The following is a 22,565-nucleotide window of genomic DNA, read 5'->3' as shown; positions in this document are numbered from 1 at the left end:
CAACCAGCCTGTTCTTGTCCGTTCTTTCGCTGGAGAAAGACGGCAGATCGGATCCAACCCTCGTTTTTTCCTGTCCCGGAAAGCATTCTAAGAAAGAGAATTGTGTGGTCATCGGATTGTTATAGTGCTTTGTCTGCATTTGTTTCCTTGAATCCACTACATACATCATCGGCATTCATCATTGCCCACAACCCGCCTCTCGGCATCATCTAGCTCGAGCCAGTCTCCAGCAGATAGATAATTATCCCCTTTCCTATTTTACCCCCTGCTGGATCTCACAAGACTCTCCAAGAGACGATCATTGCGACTAAGGATTTGATATCCTACCGCCGTCTCACTCCCTGTCCGGCACTCCCAGATTTTCATATCCTAAAACGACCATCGGTTTCATCATCCGCTTGACTTGACCCGACGAGTCAATCACCTCTAGCACTTTCGGAATATTCGACCTGCGGCTTCGAATATCCCCGCGCCTTCGGCTCCCTGGTAGGAGTTCGATATATAATCGAGTCCGAGAATGGTCAACCGCCACGTTTCGCTCTCGCCTCGCAACTCGCGCCACTCCCACTCAGGCTTTGTCCCTCTTGGTGGAAGCAACAGCAACAACTCAAACGACATGGAAGGCATTCAGCTCACGACGGTCAGGAGCAACGTCTCTACCCGCAGCGGCCTCAGAAGAGCCGACATGGGACAGCCTATGAGCCCCGACGATAGCTCTTCTCCCACAGAAAAAGAGAATCTCAATTCATCCCATGGACATCGCGGACGTCGACGAAGAATTGGCGAGGGCCTCGCCCGTACTGGTACTGGAGGAGACGATGCTTCATTGAATGCAATGGGCAGACTCTACAACAAGATCATTAACTTCTCCGTTGTCACTCGATATCTTGTATACGTCGTTCCCGTTGGTCTTCTCCTGGCCATTCCCCTGATTGTCTTGTCTGCCATTGGCAAGAAGGACGCCCTCCCTATCGGCAAATTCAATAATGATGGTGACCGAGCCGGCGATGACGGCCCCCCTCTCTTTAAGATCTTCCTCTGGGTCCTCATTATGTGGTTATCTTGCTGGGCTGCCAAGGTAGTTGCATGGTTCTTGCCATCCATCTTCATGTTCTTTACTGGAGTCGTCAGCAAGGGCACTCGCAAGTACGCAACTGTCCTTTCAAACCTCGTTCTACCCTTCTCCTTCTTTTTCTGGGCCCTGGCTTCGTATGTCACCTTCAAGAACCTGTGGCAGGATGAGGATAGAAGCAAGATCTATGTCCCCTGGGTCCGTACCATGGGTCGTGTCCTGGGAGCTCTCTTCGTCTCGTCCGCCGTCTTCCTTGGTGAGAAGGCAATTGTGCAGCTCATTGGTATTTCATACCACCAGCGCTCATTCGCCAACCGTATCAAGGAGTCCAAGCGAGAGGTTCATCTCCTCGGTCTTCTTTTTGATGCCTCCCGCACTCTGTTCCCACTACACTGCCAAGAATTCTCTGATGAAGACGCCGTCATCAACGACAGCATTGAGGTGATGCTTCGTGGTAAGAAGGGTCATAACCGAAATGGCTCTGCCACTCCCATGAAGCTCATCGGAGAAGTTGGCAAGGTTGGAGACAAGGTTGCTTCCGTGTTCGGTAACCTGGCTTCTGAGATCGCTGGTAAACAAGTCTTCAACCCCAACTCGGCTCATTCCATCGTTATCGAAGCTCTTGAGAAGACCAAGTCATCTGAGGCCATGGGTCGTCGTATCTGGATGTCCTATGTTGTCGAGGGTCACGAGTCGCTCACTCTGGACGATTTTCAGGAGGTTCTTGGACCCGCTTACAAGGATGAAGCTGAGGAGGCATTCTTCATGATCGATGGCGACGATAACGGTGATATCAGTCTCGACGAGATGGTTAGAAAAACGGTTGAGATTGGTGTCGAGCGGAAGGCCATCGCTGAAGGTATGAAGGACATTGGTCAAGCTCTTCAAGCTTTCGACAAGATTCTTCTTGTTGTTGTCCTACTGATCGTCATCTTTGTTTTCCGTAAGTACCGACTTGGCTTGTCCGTGTGACCCAAACTAACATGTTTCTAGTTGCCTTCTTCCAGAGCAGTTTCATTGCAACACTTACCACTGCCGGAACCACCCTTCTCTCGCTCTCCTTCATCTTCGCGGTTACTGCCCAGGAGTTCCTCGGTTCTTGCATCTTCCTGTTCGTCAAGCACCCTTACGATGTCGGTGACCGTGTCGATATCACCAACACCAAGATGGTTGTCAACAAGATCTCTCTCTTGTACTCTGTTTTCCACCGCCTTGATACCATGCAAACCGTCCAGATTCCCAACATTCAGCTCAACAATATGTGGATCGAGAACATCTCTCGTAGCAAGTCCATGCACGAGACCATCGAAGTTAATGTTTCATTTGATACATCTTTCGAGGATATTGAGCTGCTCCGCATTGAGATGGAGAAGTTCGTCCGTCTGCCCGAGAACGCCCGCGACTTCCAGCCCGATCTTAGCATCAGCGTTGGCGGCGTTGGTAACCTCGACAAGTTGCTGCTCTATGTTACTATCGCTCACAAATCCAACTGGCACAACGACTCCGTCCGCTCTAGCCGTCGCTCCAAGTTTATGTGTGCCCTGGCTCTGGCTCTGAAGAAGGTTCCCATCATTGCTCCCGGTGGTGGTGGTGAGCCTCTGGGCGGACCCACCAACCCTTCATACTCAGTTACCGTCACCGATGACTTTGCCAAGCAGAGCCGTGATGATGCTGCCAAGGCTACCGATGAAGCTCGCATGGTCCCAACATCAAAGCAGGAGAACACTGCTGAGGCTGAGGCTGCGGCTGCTGAAGGCTTTAATGCGCGCCCTGCTGCCGCTGGCCTCGGTGTCTGGGACAACAGCGATAACCACACACTAGATGGCCACGACGATTCGCGCCGTAGTAGAGACATTGAAAACCTACGTACGGATCTAAAGCGCGAGAGCACTCGCGGTCGTCGCAAGGCCGGCGAAGCTGTGCCTTCACTGTCACTTGAGACAGCTCCTCGTGCCAGCATCCAACTGACGCAAGCAAGCCCTCGCAGCGCCACCCATGGCCCCTTCGATGAGGAGGCCGAGACTGGCATGGGCTCAACACCCTATCACTCCAACCTTGCTCCTGGATCCTCCCAACAGGGCTCTCATGGCTACCAACCCTATGCCAGCAGCAGTAACCAATACAACACTGCCCATCCTCTGCAACGACCCGGCCAGGGACCACCTGGACCACCTCCTCAAGGGCCACCTCCCGCTCCCCAGCGCTAGTGGACCTGGAATTGATTCAGAAGAAGCGTAACAGCTGAACATTGTGTATTGATAGTAGTAATATTGAGGAGGTCATTTGGGTCAGAATTGGATTTTTTTATGTTGGCATTCGGTGCACTCGAGAGACTAGGACAGTCGTCTCCTTTTTTACTACTCAGATTGTTTCATTCACATAAAATTGGGCAGGTGTATCGGTTTATGAAAGTCATTCAAGAACTGCAAATCAGCAGCTCTTATCTTCACGAATTAAAGAATTTAGAATATTATTACACCTTATACATATATTTTTAAAACAATGTTTCATTGTATTATTGTGATACATATTGACCACCTTAACAGTCGTGTTCTGGTGCTGGGACATCACCATCCTTGGCTCCCAGGTCAGTCTTGAGGACACGACCAAAGAGCTCCAGCAGGACCTCAAAGCAAACCTTGGTAATGGCGGGGTCGTAACGACCCTTGCTGAGCTCGTCACGGATGAAAGCATGTTGAGCCCAGGCGAACTCGTAGAAGCTAGTCACGACACCAGCCTCACGGAGCTTAGCACGGATGAGATCACGACCAGCGTCAGGGACGTGAGTATCCTTTACTCCAAAGATCATGGCAACCTCGCCCTTGAACTTGTGAAAAAGGTCCAGAGTGTGGTTGCTGCTGGCAGGGGCTGTAGAGGAAGGGTTGGGGGCATCGTAGGGACCTAGAGTGCGAGAGTGGATATCTGTAGCGAAGTAACCGACACAAGCAGAGATGCGAGGGTCAAGCTGAGACAGAATCAGCATGAAATATGTAACGATATTGAAAAGGAATACTTACAGCAGCGCGGACAGCAAGATGGCCGCCAAGGCACATGCCTGTGGAACCAATGCGTCCTGTGCATGTGGGAAGTGAGAGGAGGTAGTCGACAGTAGCATACGAGTCGGCGTCGTAAGACTCGAGAGTCTGTATATTATTAGCAGGAGTTCATATTATGATCAAAGAAGTATGAGATGATGTCACCTTTTCGATCTTGAATTTGTTGCCGCGGTCAGTGTCCTCAACATCGTACTTGAGAGGCTCGGGACCTGTAAAGTCGTGGTATGAAGAAGGTGCAGCAACGATATAGCCCTGACCAGCGATCTGGCGGGCAAAGCGAGCCACAGGACCGGTGACTGAAGATGTAAGTTGGAGTTTCACATAAGGAAGAAGAAGTAAACTGAATACTGACCTTGGTAGATCTCACTGAAGAGGCTCACACCGGGAAATCGTCTAAAAAATTGATTAGTGGACGATAGATCAGGTAGATCTCACAAGACTCACGCATTGGGATATCCGGGAATAGTAGGATGAAAGACAAAGATACCTGATCACGTATAAGCTCTCGATATTGTAAGTTGATGAGATGTGAGGAGAGACGCACGCATAGTGCCATCCTTGCCATTGGCAGTGGTAGGGACATCGACGTGAGACTCTTTGATCAACATTTTGGCAGTTTTATTTCCAGGCTCAGGATTTTGAGAAAAATGAGAAAACAAAGTGAGTTGTATTGTGGTTAGTGAACTTGTATCAACGAAACCTCATATCATGATCAACCCAGTTCCCCTCGATGCGTGCCCCTCGGCGGGGTGTTGCATCCATCCATCCTTCAAGCTAAAGGCTTGTGATTGGTTGAGAGAGGTATGATTCGAGCTTCATCAGCTTATCCGTTGTGGTGCCGGTCGATCCCGCTAGAACCCGCTGTTGGGTATCAAAAGAGCCAGCGGAGGAGTAGAGACTAAAGCAAAAGCACATGCTTTAACCAGAGAAGAGGTATAAAGAACAGCTGATGACATGTGCTGTACGTGAAAAGCAGCTACTTCAACATTGGTAGCGTGACCGCCTTTTTTAAAGAAGACAACTAACTACCCGTTGAATGCAGAACATGTGGCAGGGATGGATCTCAAGACTCCATTTAATTAAACAAATGCCCTGACTTGGGACCTGACCTGCATACAAAAGGAGTTGATAGGCGTAGAACGTAGAAGGAGGCTGGTTTGGTGGTGGAGGTGGAACCTCTACTAACAAAATGTCTCGTAGAGTAGGTACGTACCCCCCGACATCAATTGGACTGTGGACTGGATCTCTCGTCACAAGGATCTGGCCCATCTTGTCCAGGTGGTCACAACTTTTGGTCTCCCGACTGTCTTTATTCGCCCCAACAACTCTCGATCCCGTTTTGGTTTATCTCTTCTCTAAAACTTGATTGTGGTCTTTTCTTCTCCTTTCACTACAAAATATATCGTCACAATAACATAAACATTGTCCAGTTAGCGAGGGTCGCCACCCGTACTTCTCCACGGATGCACCTCCCAGAGCTCGAATAAAACCAAAACCTACACATACACATAACACTCTCGATATATACCACAATCGCATATCATGAACGGCCATTTCTCTGCCGTCGGCGAGACGCCGGGGGATGGAAGCTATGAGCATGGCGTCCAAGTTATCGACGAGGACAAGGAGTTCAAGTACGTCTGCAATACAGCTCTCCTTTCTCCGCCATTTTGCCCATCATGATGCCTTCTAACACGTCACAGCACCCACATCAACGAGTATCTCCAAAAAACCAATGTCGCCGATTCGGGTTTCAACTACCACCTTATTTCCGTCTTTGGCTCTCAGTCCACTGGAAAGTCCACCCTGCTCAACAACCTGTTTGGCACCGACTTCTCCGTCATGTCGGAAACGGAGCGTCGACAAACCACCAAAGGTATCTGGATGTCCAAGAACAAGCGGGAGACAAGCGCGGGCACCCCGATGTCGGAGAACATCCTCGTCATGGACGTTGAGGGTACGGATGGTCGAGAGCGCGGTGAGGACCAGGACTTTGAGCGCAAGAGTGCCCTGTTTGCGCTGGCTACCAGCGAGGTCCTGATCGTCAATATCTGGGAGCACCAGGTTGGCTTGTATCAGGGTGCCAACATGGGTCTCCTCAAGACCGTTTTCGAAGTCAATTTGCAGATCTTCCTCAAGGACAAGCAGTAAGCTACACCGTCCATGGTAGCCTGCGTATGCGCGATTACTAACGCCATTTTAGATCAACTCCCAGATCTCTACTCTTCTTCGTCATTCGAGATCACCTTGGCACCACCCCCCTCGGTAACCTACGAACGACCCTTATCCAGGACTTGACCAAGATCTGGTCGTCCATCTCTAAGCCTCAGGGGCTCGAGGGCGCGCGCATCGAGGACTACTTCGATTTTGGCTTCGCTGCTCTGCCCCACAAGATCCTGCAAGCTGACAAGTTCACCGAGGAGGTTCAGAAGCTTGGTGCTCGATTCACAGCCGGTCACAGGCACGGCAAGCCTGGCCTGCATGGCGACCAAGAGCTCGAGGGCGGCCTTTTCCTCTCTGAATACCACCGACGCATCCCCGCCGATGGTTTCTCTGTGTATGCCGAGGGTATCTGGGACCAGATTGTGAACAACAAGGATCTTGACCTGCCCACCCAGCAGGAGCTTTTGGCTCAGTTCCGTTGTGACGAGATCGCCCGGGAAGTCCAAATTGACTTTGACGTGATCATTGCACCGCTCGAAGAGAAGCAGAGCGAAGCAACCAAGTTGGGAATTCCGACTGTCCTGCCTGACCTTGGTTTGGCTGGAAACGACGCTCGCCAAAAGTGCATCAAGGCCTTCGAGGTGCAAGCTAGCCGATACCACAAGGGTGTCTACACTCGCAAGCGACACGAGCTTGAGGGCAAGATCGATACCCGTCTCAAGTCTCTCTACCAAAGCCAGTTAGCTGCTGCCCATAAGGCTGGCGTTGCTGCTTTCGGCGAGGCTGTTGCCAACAAGGTCAAGGCTGGGCAAAAGGCCGGTGGCCAATATGAATTCGCTGAGATTGTTGCCAATGAGAAGCGAAAGACATTGGACATTTTTGGTGTTGAGGCGCAGAGCCTGCTCATTGAAGGCGTCGCGTGGACTAACTTCGAGTCGCAGTTAAGGCTGTTCGAGAAGGAGCTCGACGAAGAGAGCGCCAAGCTGCGAAAGGAGGAAATGCGGCGACTTGCGACCCGTGTTGAGCGTTGGGTTAGGTCTCGACTTGGCGATGCCATTGGCCTCGAGTTCAATAAGCTGGGAAGCGGCCGAGGTGGCGCTGGTGCCCCTGAGAACGGCGAGAAACCCGAGACTGAGAAGGATCTGTGGGACAGAGTCTGGAAGGTCTTTACAGGTATCGTCAAGGAGGCCGAAGTTCGATTCGCTGAGCGCGCCAAGAGTTTCGATGCCAACAGTGAGGAGGTTGAGATTGGCACATGGCGATTGCGCCGTAAGAGTTGGAATGCCCTCCGAGAGAAGATCGAGGAAGAGGTTATGGAGGGCAACATTCTTTTGAAGCTCCGAGAGAACTTTGAAGACAAATTCCGATATGATGAGGCTGGCGTGCCAAGAATATGGCGTCCTAGCGATGATATCGAGGGAATTTATACCAAGGCGAGAGAGTCCACCCTCACTCTTGTTCCTCTTCTTTCGAGGTTTCGACTTTCAGAGACATACGGTCCTCCCGACCTGCCGGGCTTTGTTGGACCTCAGCCTAGCGGCGTTCAGGCCAGCGACGAGGAAGACCTTGCGCCAATTGGTGGCATCGATGAGGAAGATGGCAAGAGTCTCGAGGAGGAGATGACAGTGCTTAGCGAGGGCAAGCGCCAGGATCTCGTTGTCCGATTCAAGAAGACGGCTGATGGAGTATACGTTGAAGCTAAGCGTGGAGCCATTGGCGGTGTTGCCCAGGTTCCGTGGTACTTCTATGGCCTGCTCCTTGCTCTTGGTTGGAACGAGATTTTGACAGGTACGTTTGGGTTGGATATAGATATCTTCTATGCTTTTGCTAACAAACTCCTTTCTAGTTCTGCGAAACCCCTTCCTGTGCCTTCTTATTCTGGTTATCGCTGGAGGCACATACTTGGCATACACACTCAACCTGCTTGGCCCTATGCTGTCGATGAGCAATGCTGCCATGACTCAAGGTGTTGAGATTGCCAAGCAGCAGCTCCGCGACTTTATTGCTAACTCCGACACCGCAAGGCAGGCGGTTGGCATGCCTGCGCGTCAGGACAGCGACAATATCAGCATGGATACTTTGGATAGCCGAGGGAGGAAGGCCAACAACTCAACTGCTGAGAGGGACGACATTGACGACATTTGAAGTAAAAGAATGCGTAGGAGTTTGTGAGTAGAGGCTTCAAATCGAGCCCGATATGATTAGCGAATAGGATATAATGTCTATAAAAAGTCCCAACAACAAAAGTTCCATGTACACCAATGCCATGATGGACATATCCTCGACACCAAATTTGTATGTAGATTATAGGGGTATCTAGAATGCCTCCAAATCCGCTGGAGTACCAAACCAATTGCCCAACTCCGATGATTCCTTACTCTTGTCTCCTGCGACAAAGAAATCAGTGACTCTGCTGGTCTCGCCATCATCGTCTAGTGGCCACTCGACTTTAACACCATTGCCCTTGCCCTCGAGCATGTCCTTCGCTGTGCCCCAACTGAATCGACACTCAGGACCCCATCCAAAAACAGGGTGCATGTTATTTTTCATCCAGCTCACACAGTTTCCATCTGATGGATAACCTGAGCCCCAAGCCATTCCCTCACCACCCTTTTCCTCTTCATCTGCCCTTGCTTCGAACAGTACTTCGAGCGCAGCATCACGAGTGACCTTTGCGCACACCGAGGCAGCACTGACGCAGGGGTATAGACTATCGGCCTTTTTGGCGACAATAATCTTTACTGTGGGGAATACACGCTGAAGCTTGGCCTGGTAGGTCGCGGGCTGGCCGATGGTATCGACATAAATCTCTTGCACGTTGACACCTGCGGCATACACAGCCTTAATGAGCTCGATCGTGGCGTCCATGGCCTGGGCATTGAGGTTGTACGTATTGGGACGATACATGTTTGCGCCAATGTCCCTTGCTGATAACGAGGCCGTAGCCCAACCACAAGACTCGTAGAGATCTGAGCCAGGTGTACATAGGGTGCGCATAAGGTCTGAGCGTACGGCAGGTTTTAGGACCTTGGAGTCGTCAAAGTGATGTGTTTCGCGGAGAAGAGAATCGGAGAGGGAGATGGGGAGGAAGAAGACGCCGTAGACCATGGGACCGAGAACGGGGCCACGGCCGGCTTCGTCAACGCCGAGACAGCATGGTGTTGCGGAGGATGGATCTGAAGGGTCGGCCGGTTGAAGCGAGGGAGGGATCGCTGAAATATGTGTGAATGATGAGCCCGCGAGGAGGGCAGCGTCGTGGACTGAGGGTGGGATGTATGTTCCTGAGGATGAACGGGCTGTCGCGGGGACGACTTCGACCGGTGAGTCTGTCATGGTGTGATTGAGAATCGATATTATGTAGAATTGTTATTTGTTTGCTGCATATGAGGTCTGAATGGTGGAGAATGGAACAATTGACGGTTATGGTATTAGTGGTTGTCCTGGAAGTCAAAGTAAAGAAATTGGTTGGTGTTGAAGATGGGAGTTGTCCTTAGGAGACGCGTCTAGACGCGTTAAGCACTTTGGGTCCACTTTAGATCTATCTAGGTCAGCTTCAGTGTAAGCCACGACCTACTCTATTAAAACATGATGGTACAGCTGGCAACCTGAATGCATCACATTGTCTAAAAGAAAACTGTTAATTCATTCATCAACTCAGTTGCTATACTGTTCAAGCCGCTTGACGGTTGAAAAGGCAAAAGCCACTTATATAACGCCACGTCAAAGCAACCTGGTAGTAGTTACATGTAGTGAACCGAAAGCATCGGCCCATACCAAGGCAGATACTCTCACGGAAGCCCGAACAAAGAAGTAAAGATCCGTTTTGATTCGACTCCCTCAAATCCCGAGTTCATTTTTAGCAATCAAGTATACGTAAAGAATATCGTCAAACCCATACCAAAGTGTCTGTTGGTTACCACTTTTGTTGAATGATACCTCAACCCACTGTGCCAGTCCAGCTCTTTTACTGGGCCAAATCAATTGCGACCCTCTAAACACGCCCCAAGCTGCAGCCCACTTCACCTAATTACTCACGGCCGGGACAGCTAAAAGTCACCAAACGACAACAACACACACCACCCGCGTCACCAATCGCGTCCAGTCCCAATTTTTGATTTTGTAGCTGTATAGCTCACGACTGAAATTCTTTGACATCGAGGACTGGTCTAAATCACGGGAACAAGTTATACATATCCTAGCCTTTACATACGATTCGCTTGAGCGAACCAAAAATACATAATAATGGCCCCTCGTGGCGGCGCAGGACGCAGCGAAGTTGCTGAACCGCAAGGTTACTTCGCTCTCGGTGTTCGTGGTCGGTAAGTCTGTTTGCGCATATCGGATCGCGAGATCCCCTCGATGCGACTCAACAAACAAGTTCTAATTTATCTGTAGAAAAACTGGCGCACAGTTGAAAGACACGGGCAATCGCGACGAACATGGCATGCAACCTTTGGACGACCTCTCCTCGTCACCAGAAAGAGAACCAGCATCTCCACCAAGGTCCGACGACGATAATGAAGATAACAACCATGACGAAACCGGGGAGAACGAAGATGACGACCAAGGTAGTGAAGACATGGATATTGAAACAAGTCCGCACATCGAGGTTTACTGCAACAGAATACATTGACTAACACCACTCTAGGCTTTGGACCGGGTCCTCAGACTGTACTTAGGAAAAGCATGATCCCTCTACCTCGAAGTCGTTCACCAATAAAGACTGGAATATTGTCTTCTCCTCGACGAAACCCGAATCTAGAACACCTCTCTTCGCCAAGCCGATCGCCCGCTCGGTCGCCCGCACCAAAAGATCGCGACAATACCGTGACCAGGAAAATCGATTTTGGAGCAAAGCCCACAGGACGCGGGAAGTCTGCAACAAACGGGACCAATGGCACACTTCACGAGGAGGAGGAGGAGGAGATAGAAGACGTGCCTGGGGGCAATGATGAGATGGAGGACGACGTGGAACTACTCAACGAATCGATTCAACTGGTAGATGACATGGGCGGACATTCGTCAGAGCAGGGTTCTGAGCCAGAGTCTGAAGCCGAACCCGAGCCTGTGCCTGTGCCTGTGCCAAAGGCCGCGAAAGCATCAGCCAAATCCAACCAAGAAAAAGCGAACGTAGATCCCAAAAAGACAGGGCGCCGCGGAAGACCGCCAAAGGCAAAAGCAGTCGAGCAAGAACCTGTTGAGGAGGAACCCGTCGAGGAGAAATCCACTGAGGAAGAGCCAGAAGAGCCCCAAGAAACCGCGAAACTAGCCAAAGGCCGACCCGGAAGGAAACCCAAGAATGATGTTCAACCGAAGACATCCAATGCACCCCCATCACGGAAACGGCCAGCGCTGGAGGAGGCCGAGGAGACTGAAGAGCAGGAAAACGAAGAGTCAGAGCAAGAGCAAGGACAAGCAGAACCACCGAGACAGGTTAAGAAGCAACGAACAGAGGCTCCTAAGCCATCAAAACCGGCCAAGCCAGCACCATCAAAAGCTACGTCGACAGCAGAGACAAAAAAGCCGAGAGGGAGACCTGGACGAAAGCCAAAGGCGCCGGCGATCGCGGATGCTGGGGACGACGTTGGGGAGACATCATTCGCAGCGCTTCAGCGTGGGCCCCCTTTACCCAAAAAGCGTGGCCTCGTCTCTGTTCGCCACGACGCAGACGAGGTACATACTACAAGATCTGGAAGACACTCGTTCAAGCCACTCAGCTGGTGGGCAGGCGACAAGGTGGTTCAGGAAGAGGAGGAGTTCAAGGACGTTTCTGGTCGTGATCGCTTTGTGCTTTCAACTATCAAAGAGGTCATCCGTGCTCCTGTAGAGGAAGTGCGTGCCAAGCCGTCAAAGCCAAGAGGGCGCCCTGGCAAAGCCAAGTCAAAAGCAACGAGACAGGTTGAAGCTGTTGAGCCCGAAGACTGGGAGCTTGATCCTGGTACTGTCAACGGTGAGGTTATCCTATGGGACCCCGAACACGAGAAGAACCCTCCCGGTGACGAAGAGCCAGTGGAAGTGATGGACGATCGAATCGCCATATCAGGCCAGGCGATTCAAACCCGCGACGTTCAAGGTGTATCTTTCCGTATGGCCAAGACGCTCACAACGCCCTTTATGGGCGCAGGTGTCGTCGATCTACCGGCTGGGTCAGAGAAGCGGCCCAAGAACTCGCGCAAGATGCACATGGTATTCTTTGTACATACTGGAAAGGTACTTGTCACAGTGAACGAGGCCTCGTTCCGCCTCAGCGCTGGAGGCATGTGGTTTGTTCCCAGAGGTATGTTCCCCGTGTCTTTTCTATTCTTTTGTTTTGTTAACGATGAATAGGAAACTACTATAGCATAACAAACGACTACGATACAGACTCGCGAATCTTCTTCACCCAGGGATGTGAGGCAGCGACACAGTCTACAGAACCAGATCAGTCACAGATGTCCATGATGGCTTGAAAGTGACAACGCCCATGATACTTTTGGAAGTATATATACGATTGCGCAACTCGTTCCAATTTGTAGCGCAAACCAAGACTACTCTTGTTGAGGCAGTTTTGAGAGGGCATCTCTTTGTGAAAGACATGGAAACCGCTTGGTTCATTGTGTCAGAATTTCTCTTCGGGAGAGTGTTTTGTTGGCCGGTTTTATGATTCATGTGCGGTTAGGGAATGGCGCGTTGTATTTGTTGTATACCATTCATGAGATGAAATTTCAATGCAGAACTGTTGCAATTGCAGAGAGTGTTCTTTGATTCGCCTACAAATCACCCAAGTTATCAGCGTTCTCAGAAATGTTGAAGGATGGTAACGTGACAGTAATGCACTCAATGCTCTAGAGGTCAACAGGAAATAGGACCCAAACTTTAGGATGCTAAAGGTAAATTATACAAGGCCTGGTCGAAACTAGATAAATGGTATAAAATATCCATCCCTTCTCATAGGAACTCCCACGTTTTACTCCGCGGTTAGCGGGGTTGATCTTCACAAGGAGTCTTTGCTCTTAAGGTTTGCCTAAGACAACAGGAAATGGGGCCTAAACTTTAGGATGCCAAAGGTAAATTACCTAAAACTCTTCGCTAAGAACCTTCTTTAGGGCAGTCATCTCCTTATCCCACTTGGCGATCTTAGCTTGGCTATCTTCAAGCTTGCGAAGCAAAAAGGTGATGCGCCCAGCGGTCTCTCCTGGCTGTCGAGGCATAGTGCCCAGCAATGCTAGCTCGTTTTCGACCTTCTCAATCGAACGAGCCTCCGCTTTGGATGAGTCGTTCAGGGTATCATAATCCATCTTCGCGCGGAGCACGCGGTCATGGAGGAGAACAGAGAACGCGGCTTGGTGCAGCGGCTTGCCGGCTGTGATAGTCATTGGGCGGCCCTGGTACGTTTTGACTGCAATAAGTTCGGCACTGACGAGGTTATCGATAGCAGCATCGGCATTAGAGCCAGCAGGAGCGGCAGAGGAGAATGGCGCGGAGAGTACGACTTCGTTGTAACGCAGCTTCGGGTTTTTCGCAAGAGATTTAACAAGATGCCAGGCCTGTTGAGGAGAGAACTTCTTGCCCTCAATATCGGACGGCTTGCCAAGAAGGTAGATTCGCACGATGTCGGTGGCTGTCTCGGATACAATCTCCTCCATAGCCTGCTTGGGAGACTGGCCGGTACGAAGGCGTCGAGCAAGAAACTCCAAGTCTGTGAGTCGACCACCAAGGGTTTCAATGCATTGATCAAGCTCCATCATGTTGGTACGCGGAATGGGTGCTTTCGCTGGTGGTGCGTCGTCGCCCAATTCCTTTCGTGCCTTCTCATCATCTGCCAGCTGATCCTTTAGGCGACTGAGAACAAAGTTCTTGGCCACTTCCGGTGCGAGATCGCCGAGGGAAACGGTACGGAAAAGTCGATCGGGAAGTGCCTTGTCAAGGGGTTTCGAGTAGGCCGTATCTGTGGTAAGGAAGATAACATGAGCAACGTTGTTCTGCACGGCAGTAGCTGCCCACTCGGCAATCTTGTCGTAAATGATGCTGTTTTCCTCGCCTTTATGGAGAAAGTTGTCGACAACAACAACAGGTCTGCGCTCTGGGTGTGCTTCCAGCCATGCATCCTCGGATAGCTTGTAGTCACTGTCTCTCTTATTGCGCGATGAGACAGCAACATCCTTGAGGGCGCCGGTGGTGGTCTGCATGATCTTATTCAGTTGAGATTCGAGAGTTTCGGAGAAGCCCGCCTTGACGCCAGTGGTGCTCTGCACAGCAAGATCAACCATGCTACTGATGCTGTTTGCCCAGGAAAAGACAGGACGGTAGCCAACGGCCATTGCTAGACGCTTGATGGTACCCGCCTCTCCTCTAGCCTCGACAATGCGCCTGCAGTCAATCTTGAGCACATTCTTACGACCTTCCAAAGCCTGGTCCATGACCATCTCGACCTTTCCCGAGCCCTTGGGTCCTGTGATGACGATAAAGGTGTCGGAGGTTTCATCAAGCCAGCCTTGCACTTGAACAATTGCGTCTCGCCTGTGGTTCCAGACTTCCTCAAGGCCGTCATCACTCTTGGATTTGTTTGATAGTCCAAAATTACCCGACTGCTTCTTGAACCACTTATAAATGCGTGAGTCCTTGAACTCTAACGAGTGTTGGATATGAAGCTTGATGAAGAATTCTCGGATAGGGTCAAAGATTAATACTGAAAGACCAGCGATCAGTGCTGCAACAACAGGGACGACAATTCGAGGATGGTTGGTCAACCAGTTCCAGATACTATGGGCCTTAACACGCTTCTCGAAAGAAAGACGAAGTTTGGTCCCTTTGCTGCCACCTCCCAAAACCTCGTTCACGATGAAGCCGTGCATACAATTGCGGGCTGTAATGGCATCCCTTGTTACAGGGAATTGGATGTGGGCGTATCGCGGTGTGATCTTTGAGTCGGTGGGCTGCGGGATGATGTCGGCAATCTTGCCGTATTTGCGGAATAAAGAGTACAATGTCTCCTCGGGAAGCTCTTCGGGAGTTATGCCGGGAGTCGGGGGCACAAATTCGATCTTGACAAAACTGGTAGGGTATCTGTACAGATCTTCCAGCCAAGGTGTGCCTTGGACAAGGCGAGCGTTTACGGGGCGGAAGATGGAGAACCATGGCTTTATCGGCTTTTCCCTCAATCGCTTGCCCAACAGAGCTTCGATCTCGGCAGGATCTATGTTGGCGTTGTATTTGAACTTGACATAGGCGCCCCCGTCCTTCAAGCGTGGCAGGATCTCGGTGACTCGAATCGGTAGGTCTTCCGGAATTGCAGTCTTGACAAGGCGGATAGGGTCTAGCACTCCCAAAGAAGACGTTTCGAACCGCTTGAGAAGGTCTGAGACATCATGGTCTGACTTCCAGGGCCTCACGAGTACGCTGCTTAGCTTGAGAGGGAATATATTATCGAAGAAAAGGATGGCTTCGTTAGACTCCGTCGTGATATGGCCGCTCTTATCGGCACCTTCTTCTGAGGAAGCAATCGGAGGGACCGAGGCAAGGTCTCCGAGGTTGGCTGTAGTAATCCAAGCGCGGTTTAGAGGTTGATGTCGTAATGCGTTTTGGTTGATCCGCTGTCGAAGAAGTGACGTTGCTGATCCGGTTGACGTTGATCTTCTGGCTGCGAAGAGCGCTGCCCTGGCAAGGCCTCGACTTAGGATCATGGTGCCTTGGGCTCGCTGAGGCACGTTAGAAAACTCGACCTCTACTCTAAGCTTTAGGATAAATAACCTACGAGCTGGTCTAGAGCGGCATAAAATGACTAAATGATTTCGTCTCTTATGCTCCCAGTAGTCGATTTTTCTATTGCCCCAAGGGCTCGATTAGTCCCATTGCTGTAAGGAGCTTGACCTGGGAGAGAGGAGAGGGGTTATGGAAGGTCTATGTTTATGTCGTGGTGTGATAAATAAACTAGAGCTGTCTGTCGTAGCTAGCTTCCCACAATGAGGTCATTGTTTGGTATCTCTAGGGTGCAAAAAAGAGTCCGGTCTAAAATAGCATAACCTGATTCACTAATTTCGTCTACTCTGGTCAACTAGCAACTAAATTTCCTGATTCTCTGAGGGGAAGGTGCATTTGAAACAACTTGCTTAAAGCGATAGAACCAGCTCTTAATAGCAAACACTTACATCAGGGTATCAGAAAAGTCGGTCGTAAAAACCATAAGAGACGAAATTAGTAGGCCAGCTTAGGTTACTTAGACCATACTTCTTCGGCTATTCATTTGTGTAGCCTAAAGATTGAAGGTCAACTTTTCTGCTACCCACTACCTACCTTACCTACTCAAAGCAAGGACTCCTTGTGAAGATCAACCCCACTAACCGCGGAGTAAAACGTGGGATGTTCTTATGGGATGGGATATCTATGGGACTGAACAGTCAAACAGATTAAACAGTGTGCAATATATGTATTTGAGCATCAGTTTTTCCAACCATGTCTCAATTCATAGATAAGTAGCAACAGGTTCGTTTTGAAACACGAAGACTTCTAACTGCATTAGGTTGATGTGCCATATTTTCTTTCAAGGCCAGCGGCCATACTAACAGCACTCACTGACTAGCAGTAATGAGTTCACAACGGTAAATTTCGGATTTTGACTCTACTATAGTTAAACATCATTTAGTATTCAGCGTAATATCTAATCCCTTACTTCAGAAATGCTATTCGGTTCGATAGAAAGAAATAATCAACGTTGACGTTGGCCACATTGTATCGGAAAGACGGCAGATATTTCCCCCGTCACCTTCTAGCGGCATCTTTGTCTCCAAATCTCGACAATTAACCAAACAGCTTTGCGCGCAGCACGAGACCCAAGTCAGATTATATCACTTGCATCTACCGTTGAACATACTCAACTCCATATTCAGCAAGACCAATTTTCAATTACTTCCATACGCCATTTCAATTGCGACAAACGATTTCGCCTTTCAGCAGTTCATTCTTGCTATTTGATCCACCTCAAGACATTCCGACTACTTCTTTTACCACTTACACAACATCGCAATGGGCTGGCTATGGTCTTCGACACCCTCCAAGGAGGATAAAATATCGACACCAGTTGAGAACAACCCACTTCCTACTACATCGACAACATCAGCACCCTCGTCGTCTACAACCCCCTCCCCCTCCTCCAAGTCAGATACTGATCCCGAACTCCAAAAATTCCTTGATCTCTTCGAATCCGAAAAGAACAAGCCTACACCCACACAAGACGAACAAAGCCAATCACCCTCCACATTATCATGGCTCTCCATGAAAAAGTCACCCCGATCTACCGCTCCCACACCCTCCGACATTCCTCCCCGCGATTCCCTCGCCGAAGCCCTCCTACCAACGGACATGTCCTGCCGACAGGCCTTTGACCAAGCGTGGAGCTGCAACGGAATGGGCGGCCAGTTTACAGCCGTGTACCGCTACGGAGAGATGCGCTCGTGCAGTGAGCACTGGGACGACTTCTGGTTCTGCATGCGAGTAAAGGGTTACTCCGGTGAACAGCGCGAGAGGGCTATTCGGGAGCACTACCGCGCGAAGGAGTTTACAAAGTATGGACCAGGGAAGCCGAGCAGTGAGGACGTTTGGGAGAGTAGAGGGGAAAAGGTACCGGAAGGGTCATTTTTTAATCAGCCCATCGATGAATGAATGAATGGATCAACGATAGTTGTATTAATAGAAACAAACTCTTCAAGCCATTTTGGAAGACATGTACTCTGTTGCACATGACCAGTCAATGTTATCTTGCATATACTTACTTACTCCTCGGGACTCCTTCCAGGTCGTACGGTCTCTATTCCATCAGGCGTCTTTAGATTACAATGAAGAAGGCAAGGCTCGCCTAAATTGTCTACTTTTCATAGGTAAGTTAGGATTTCTTCTCCTAAAGCTCCATAACTTTTCGTATGAGAGGAAAGCATTTGAACTTCGAAGTCGGCCATTGGGCAAGCAAGCTATCAGTCTTATGATATTTCAATCATGTCACAGTAAAGGGAAGATAAAAGATTTATGAATATGATTCATTGATTCATTAAAGTACATGAGAGGTAAACCACCTTAGCTTTTCATAACCGTAAAAGTCGCATAAAAACAGAAAAAGGAAAATCTAATCTCATCATCCCATTAAAACGACTAGCCTCCGCATTGTACCCATGGATACATGACTGCTCTAGAAGTCGAGACTGATGTTATTGGGGTATCAAAGAATTTAGTCGACCTCCTCGACGGTGGGACCATCGTCACCACCAGCGCCGGGAGCGGGGCCACCAGCACCAGGGAAGCCACCAGGACCACCGGGCATGCCACCAGGAGCACCCTCACCACCAGCTCCGTAGAACTTCATCATGATGGGGTTGGCCTTGCCCTCGAGCTCCTTCTGGTGCTCCTCGTACTCCTCACGAGTAGCCTGCTGGTTGTCATCGAGCCACTGGACGACCTTATCAATCTCAGCAGTGAGGGTCTCCTTGTCGGAAGCCTCAATCTTCTCCTCGACCTTGGGGTCAGAGAGAGTGTTGCGGAGAGAGTAGGCGTAAGACTCAAGACCGTTCTTGGCAGCGACACGCTTGCCCTCGGCCTCATCCTCCTCCTTGTACTTCTCGGCATCGCTGAGCATGCGCTCAATCTCCTCCTTAGACAGGCGGCCCTTGTCGTTGGTGATGACAATCTTGTTGGACTTGCCGGTGCCCTTCTCAACGGCGGAGACGTTCATGATACCGTTGGCATCAAGATCGAAGGTGACCTCAATCTGGGGAACACCACGGGGAGCAGGGGGGATACCAGTGAGCTCGAACTTGCCCATGAGGTTGTTGTCCTTAGTGCGCTGACGCTCACCCTCGTAGACCTGGATAAGGACACCAGGCTGGTTGTCGGAGAAGGTAGAGAAGACCTCGGACTTCTTGGTGGGAATGGTGGTGTTGCGGGGGATGAGCTTGGTCATCATACCACCAGCGGTCTCAATACCGAGAGAGAGAGGGGCAACGTCGAGAAGAAGAATCTCGTTGGTGGCCTTGCTAGAGGTGTCACCAGAGAGAATAGCAGCCTGGACAGCGGCACCGTAGGCAACAGCCTCATCGGGGTTGATGGACTTGTTGGGCTCCTTTCCGTTGAAGTAGTCGGTGATGAGCTTCTGGACACGGGGGATACGGGTAGATCCACCGACGAGGACGATCTCGTGGACAAGGGACTTGTCGATCTTGGCGTCAGTAAGGACACGGTCGACGGGCTGAATAGTGGATCGGAAGAGATCCTGGCAGAGCTCCTCGAAACGAGCACGGGTGATGGAGGTGTAGAAGTCGATACCCTCGAAAAGAGAGTCGATCTCGATGGAGGTCTGAGCGGAAGAAGAGAGAGTTCGCTTGGCACGCTCACAAGCGGTTCGAAGACGTCGGAGAGCACGAACGTTGGTGCCGAGATCTTTCTGGTACGAGTTAGCATTACATATTCCCTGTTTTGGCCCGGTGGCCCTTTGATCGCTTGTGAGACTTGAAAGCAGAGAGGTATCTAAAAGAAATATCACAAGGTTCGCAATGGTAATCATCATCTCCCATCTCTGTCTTCTTCTTGTGCCGCTTTGTCTTGTTATGGCGGTCCAGAGAGGCAGCATCGCGACAAGACACATTGCAGACAGAACAGTGGTAGGTCTGGTTGGTAACAGCTTCTTGCTGGCGGATCTTGGTTGCTGGAGCTTGCTTGATATTGTTGGCTCTGGTCCGGGCAATGTGTTCAGGAGTTGGATTAGCACGTAGAGCTTTCCCGTAGTTCGCCTGGTAAGCACGGTCTTTGGCTTTGACCATGGCAGCCATTGCTTCAAGCTGTTCAGCAGTAAGACCCAGATCTCCCTTGCGAACTTGAGCGCCTTCAGACATAGGAGTATGGGAACACAGGCCATCCCATGGGTAAGAGTCAGGGGACCAAGGTGCCAAGTGTTCAATCCCATATGGTGCATCTCGAGGACGTAAGCACCAGAATATGGCATGAAATGCAGCTTCAAGTAGATGCAATAGAACGCGAAATCGAGGTTGGTCGGCTGGAGCTGGGATGGTACATGAAACAAGTAGAGCCATGTGAGTAATAGCGAAACCATCTCCCTTGGCTTTGTCGACATAGTATGGACAAGCATTACCAGCTTGATGACCACTGAGACGCTGGGACACCCCGTACTTAGAACCTGTACCCGAACCGATGTAGATAGCAGGAGCACAGCCAGGCTTCTTAAGCACCAGCACATAAACACCCCAGTGCTTAGCAGGAATAGAGGCAGGAAGACTCTTGAACCAGACATAATCAGGCGGTGCAGCCCTACAGAGTGTGTCGAAGAGGCCAGGGCAGAAGGAGAGCTCAGCAAGCTCAATCCAGAACGAGAGGGTATTGAAAGAGGTAACTGCGAGAGTGTACGTAGGATGGATGTAAGTTCTGATGTGGAGGAGAGACCAGCAGAGAAAGAGAATGAGTCTGGTAAGGTCTGTCTTGGAGGCGTCCAGTTCAGACATGGTTGATGGTTGAGCTGATGGTTGATGGGAAATCAAGTTCTGAGTGCCAGACCCATGCCAAAAGTGGTTTTATCCCATACTGTTTCAATGGGAAGGAAGACACTGAGCATTGCCGGCAATTCCTGGCAGGACCAAGCTGAAGGATGGTGAGGATGGCAGGAATGACTGGCAGTACTGGTGGGGATGGCAGGTGCGGTGTTCCAGGATGGCAAGTGCTGAGGTGAAAAAAGTTCGTCTGGCAGGAGCGATGATTGAGCCAGGAATACCTGTCCCATGGCTCAAACCATGGCAGGTAATAGCCATGCGAACAAGTAGAATTGCCACTGCTCTGTTAACCATGGGATGGGGCAGGAGCCATGATGTCGGCAAAAAATAAGCAGCAATTGATTGCCATGCCATACCATGACCATGCCATGACCGTGTCTTGAGGGTGTCGTGAAAAGATGCTGTAGTGCTGATGTCGCCATGATCTAGCAGTAGGAAGACAAGCGCCAGTGGAATCAGGACATTGGTAGGTAGGTGCTCATGTTTCAGAGAAACACCTGAGTTGTGATGATGATGATGATGATGAACCTTGATGAATGAAAAACAAAACGCAAAAGAAATCAAAAACTTAAAGAAAACTATCTATCTCGTACCTTGTGCTTTCGCTTGAACTCGTTAACGAAGTGGTTGACCAGACGGTTGTCGAAATCTTCACCACCCAAGTGAGTGTCACCAGCGGTGGACTTGACCTCGAAGATACCCTCCTCAATGGTGAGGAGAGAGACATCGAATGTACCACCACCAAGATCGAAGATGAGGACGTTGCGCTCGCCCTCAACCTTCTTGTCGAGACCGTAGGCAATGGCAGCAGCGGTAGGCTCGTTGATGATTCGGAGAACGTTGAGACCGGCGATGAGACCAGCGTCCTTGGTAGCCTGGCGCTGAGAGTCGTTGAAGTAGGCAGGGACGGTGACAACGGCGTTGTTGACAGTCTCGCCAAGGTAAGACTCAGCGGTCTCACGCATCTTGGTGAGGATCATGGCGGAGATCTCCTCAGGGGTGAAGGTCTTCTTCTCACCCTTGAACTCAACCTCGATGACGGGCTTGCCGGCCTTGTCGATGATTGTGAAAGGGAAGTGCTTCATGTCGGCCTGGACCTCAGCATCGGCGAACTTGCGACCGATCAATCGCTTGGCGTCGAAGACGGTGTTCTGGGGGTTCATGGCGACCTGGTTCTTGGCGGCATCACCAATCAGACGCTCGGTGTCGGTGAAACCGACGAATGAGGGGGTAGTTCGGTTACCCTGGTCGTTGGCGATGATATCACATCTGGGGTAAAAGTTAGCGTCGATGTTCAAGCGAAAGACGTTTAAATCTTAGGATGAAGAATTAAAAAAAACTTACCGATCCTCACGGAAGATACCCACGCAAGAGTACGTGGTACCCAAATCGATACCGACAGCGGGACCCATTTTGTGTGATGTGTATGGTTTATGTAGAGTGTATGAGAGAGATTAGGGAAGAGAAAAGAAAAAGAAAACGCGGTTTGCTTCAAGGAAGATCGTGGTATTTGAAGACTTGAGGGGTATTTGGTTTATGATGATGATAATGGAAAGGAAGGAGAAGCAGGAGCAGTTGCGCAAAGCATCTAAATAAAGGCGGGTGCCAAGGTTCGATGCGGTTCTGCGCTGTTCCAAAGAAGCCCACTTTGGAGAGCTTCTCGATATTTGCAGGGGCGTCTACCGCTTTCTAGGCGCTGCTAGGCATTACTGGGGGTGTGCTTAGAGGGGCAAAGCCACAGATGGTGGGTCA

General features: G+C 50.3%; 8 protein-coding genes across 8 annotated transcripts; 4 read left to right on the top strand and 4 right to left on the bottom strand.

Annotated features, from left to right (window-relative positions):
• The first annotated feature begins 346 nt into the window (after positions 1–346).
• EDB82DRAFT_95257 (Mechanosensitive ion channel-domain-containing protein) lies at positions 347–3,445 on the top strand. The gene is made up of 2 exons (XM_025725478.2): positions 347–2,015; positions 2,066–3,445. The coding sequence occupies exons 1-2, from the start codon at positions 518–520 to the stop codon at positions 3,277–3,279; spliced, it is 2,712 nt and encodes a 903-aa protein (XP_025588251.1). The 5' UTR covers positions 347–517; the 3' UTR covers positions 3,280–3,445.
• Positions 3,446–3,562: 117 nt separating this feature from the next.
• EDB82DRAFT_491175 (Alpha/Beta hydrolase protein) lies at positions 3,563–4,808 on the bottom strand. The gene is made up of 6 exons (XM_025725489.2): positions 4,673–4,808; positions 4,573–4,615; positions 4,481–4,521; positions 4,273–4,424; positions 4,090–4,215; positions 3,563–4,037 (listed from the first exon to the last, which is right to left on the bottom strand). The coding sequence occupies exons 1-6, from the start codon at positions 4,734–4,736 to the stop codon at positions 3,612–3,614; spliced, it is 852 nt and encodes a 283-aa protein (XP_025588252.1). The 5' UTR covers positions 4,737–4,808; the 3' UTR covers positions 3,563–3,611.
• Positions 4,809–5,534: 726 nt separating this feature from the next.
• Positions 5,535–8,522, top strand: EDB82DRAFT_95280 (RHD3/Sey1). Its single transcript, XM_025725500.2, has 4 exons — positions 5,535–5,762; positions 5,832–6,275; positions 6,332–8,079; positions 8,138–8,522. The coding sequence occupies exons 1-4, from the start codon at positions 5,671–5,673 to the stop codon at positions 8,434–8,436; spliced, it is 2,583 nt and encodes an 860-aa protein (XP_025588253.1). The 5' UTR covers positions 5,535–5,670; the 3' UTR covers positions 8,437–8,522.
• Positions 8,436–9,978, bottom strand: EDB82DRAFT_95211 (ribonuclease H-like domain-containing protein). The gene has a single exon (XM_025725511.2). It carries the CDS (start codon positions 9,622–9,624, stop codon positions 8,608–8,610), a length of 1,017 nt encoding a protein of 338 aa, XP_025588254.1. The 5' UTR covers positions 9,625–9,978; the 3' UTR covers positions 8,436–8,607.
• Positions 9,979–10,336: 358 nt separating this feature from the next.
• EDB82DRAFT_95179 (kinetochore CENP-C fungal-like protein) lies at positions 10,337–13,043 on the top strand. Its single transcript, XM_025725522.2, has 4 exons — positions 10,337–10,610; positions 10,687–10,886; positions 10,940–12,568; positions 12,619–13,043. The coding sequence occupies exons 1-4, from the start codon at positions 10,534–10,536 to the stop codon at positions 12,738–12,740; spliced, it is 2,028 nt and encodes a 675-aa protein (XP_025588255.1). The 5' UTR covers positions 10,337–10,533; the 3' UTR covers positions 12,741–13,043.
• On the bottom strand, positions 13,044–16,233 carry EDB82DRAFT_95180 (RNA12 protein-domain-containing protein). Its single transcript, XM_025725533.2, has one exon. It carries the CDS (start codon positions 15,951–15,953, stop codon positions 13,347–13,349), a length of 2,607 nt encoding a protein of 868 aa, XP_025588256.1. The 5' UTR covers positions 15,954–16,233; the 3' UTR covers positions 13,044–13,346.
• A 1,059-nt stretch (positions 16,234–17,292) lies between these two features.
• EDB82DRAFT_521724 (uncharacterized protein) lies at positions 17,293–17,928 on the top strand (the record flags this gene model as incomplete). The annotated part of the gene is made up of 1 exon (XM_025725544.1): positions 17,293–17,928. One exon carries the CDS (start codon positions 17,293–17,295, stop codon positions 17,926–17,928), a length of 636 nt encoding a protein of 211 aa, XP_025588257.1.
• Positions 17,929–18,285: 357 nt separating this feature from the next.
• On the bottom strand, positions 18,286–22,442 carry EDB82DRAFT_491163 (heat shock 70 kDa protein). The gene is made up of 3 exons (XM_065608385.1): positions 22,158–22,442; positions 21,407–22,082; positions 18,286–19,696 (listed from the first exon to the last, which is right to left on the bottom strand). Exons 1-3 carry the CDS (start codon positions 22,223–22,225, stop codon positions 18,488–18,490), a joined length of 1,953 nt encoding a protein of 650 aa, XP_065465871.1. The 5' UTR covers positions 22,226–22,442; the 3' UTR covers positions 18,286–18,487.
• Positions 22,443–22,565: the final 123 nt, after the last annotated feature.

Source organism: Fusarium venenatum (assembly GCF_020744135.1).
Source record: "Fusarium venenatum strain MPI-CAGE-CH-0201 chromosome Unknown EDB82scaffold_1, whole genome shotgun sequence".
NCBI lineage: Eukaryota > Fungi > Ascomycota > Sordariomycetes > Hypocreales > Nectriaceae > Fusarium > Fusarium venenatum.
This window is presented reverse-complemented; position numbering and strand designations above follow the sequence as displayed.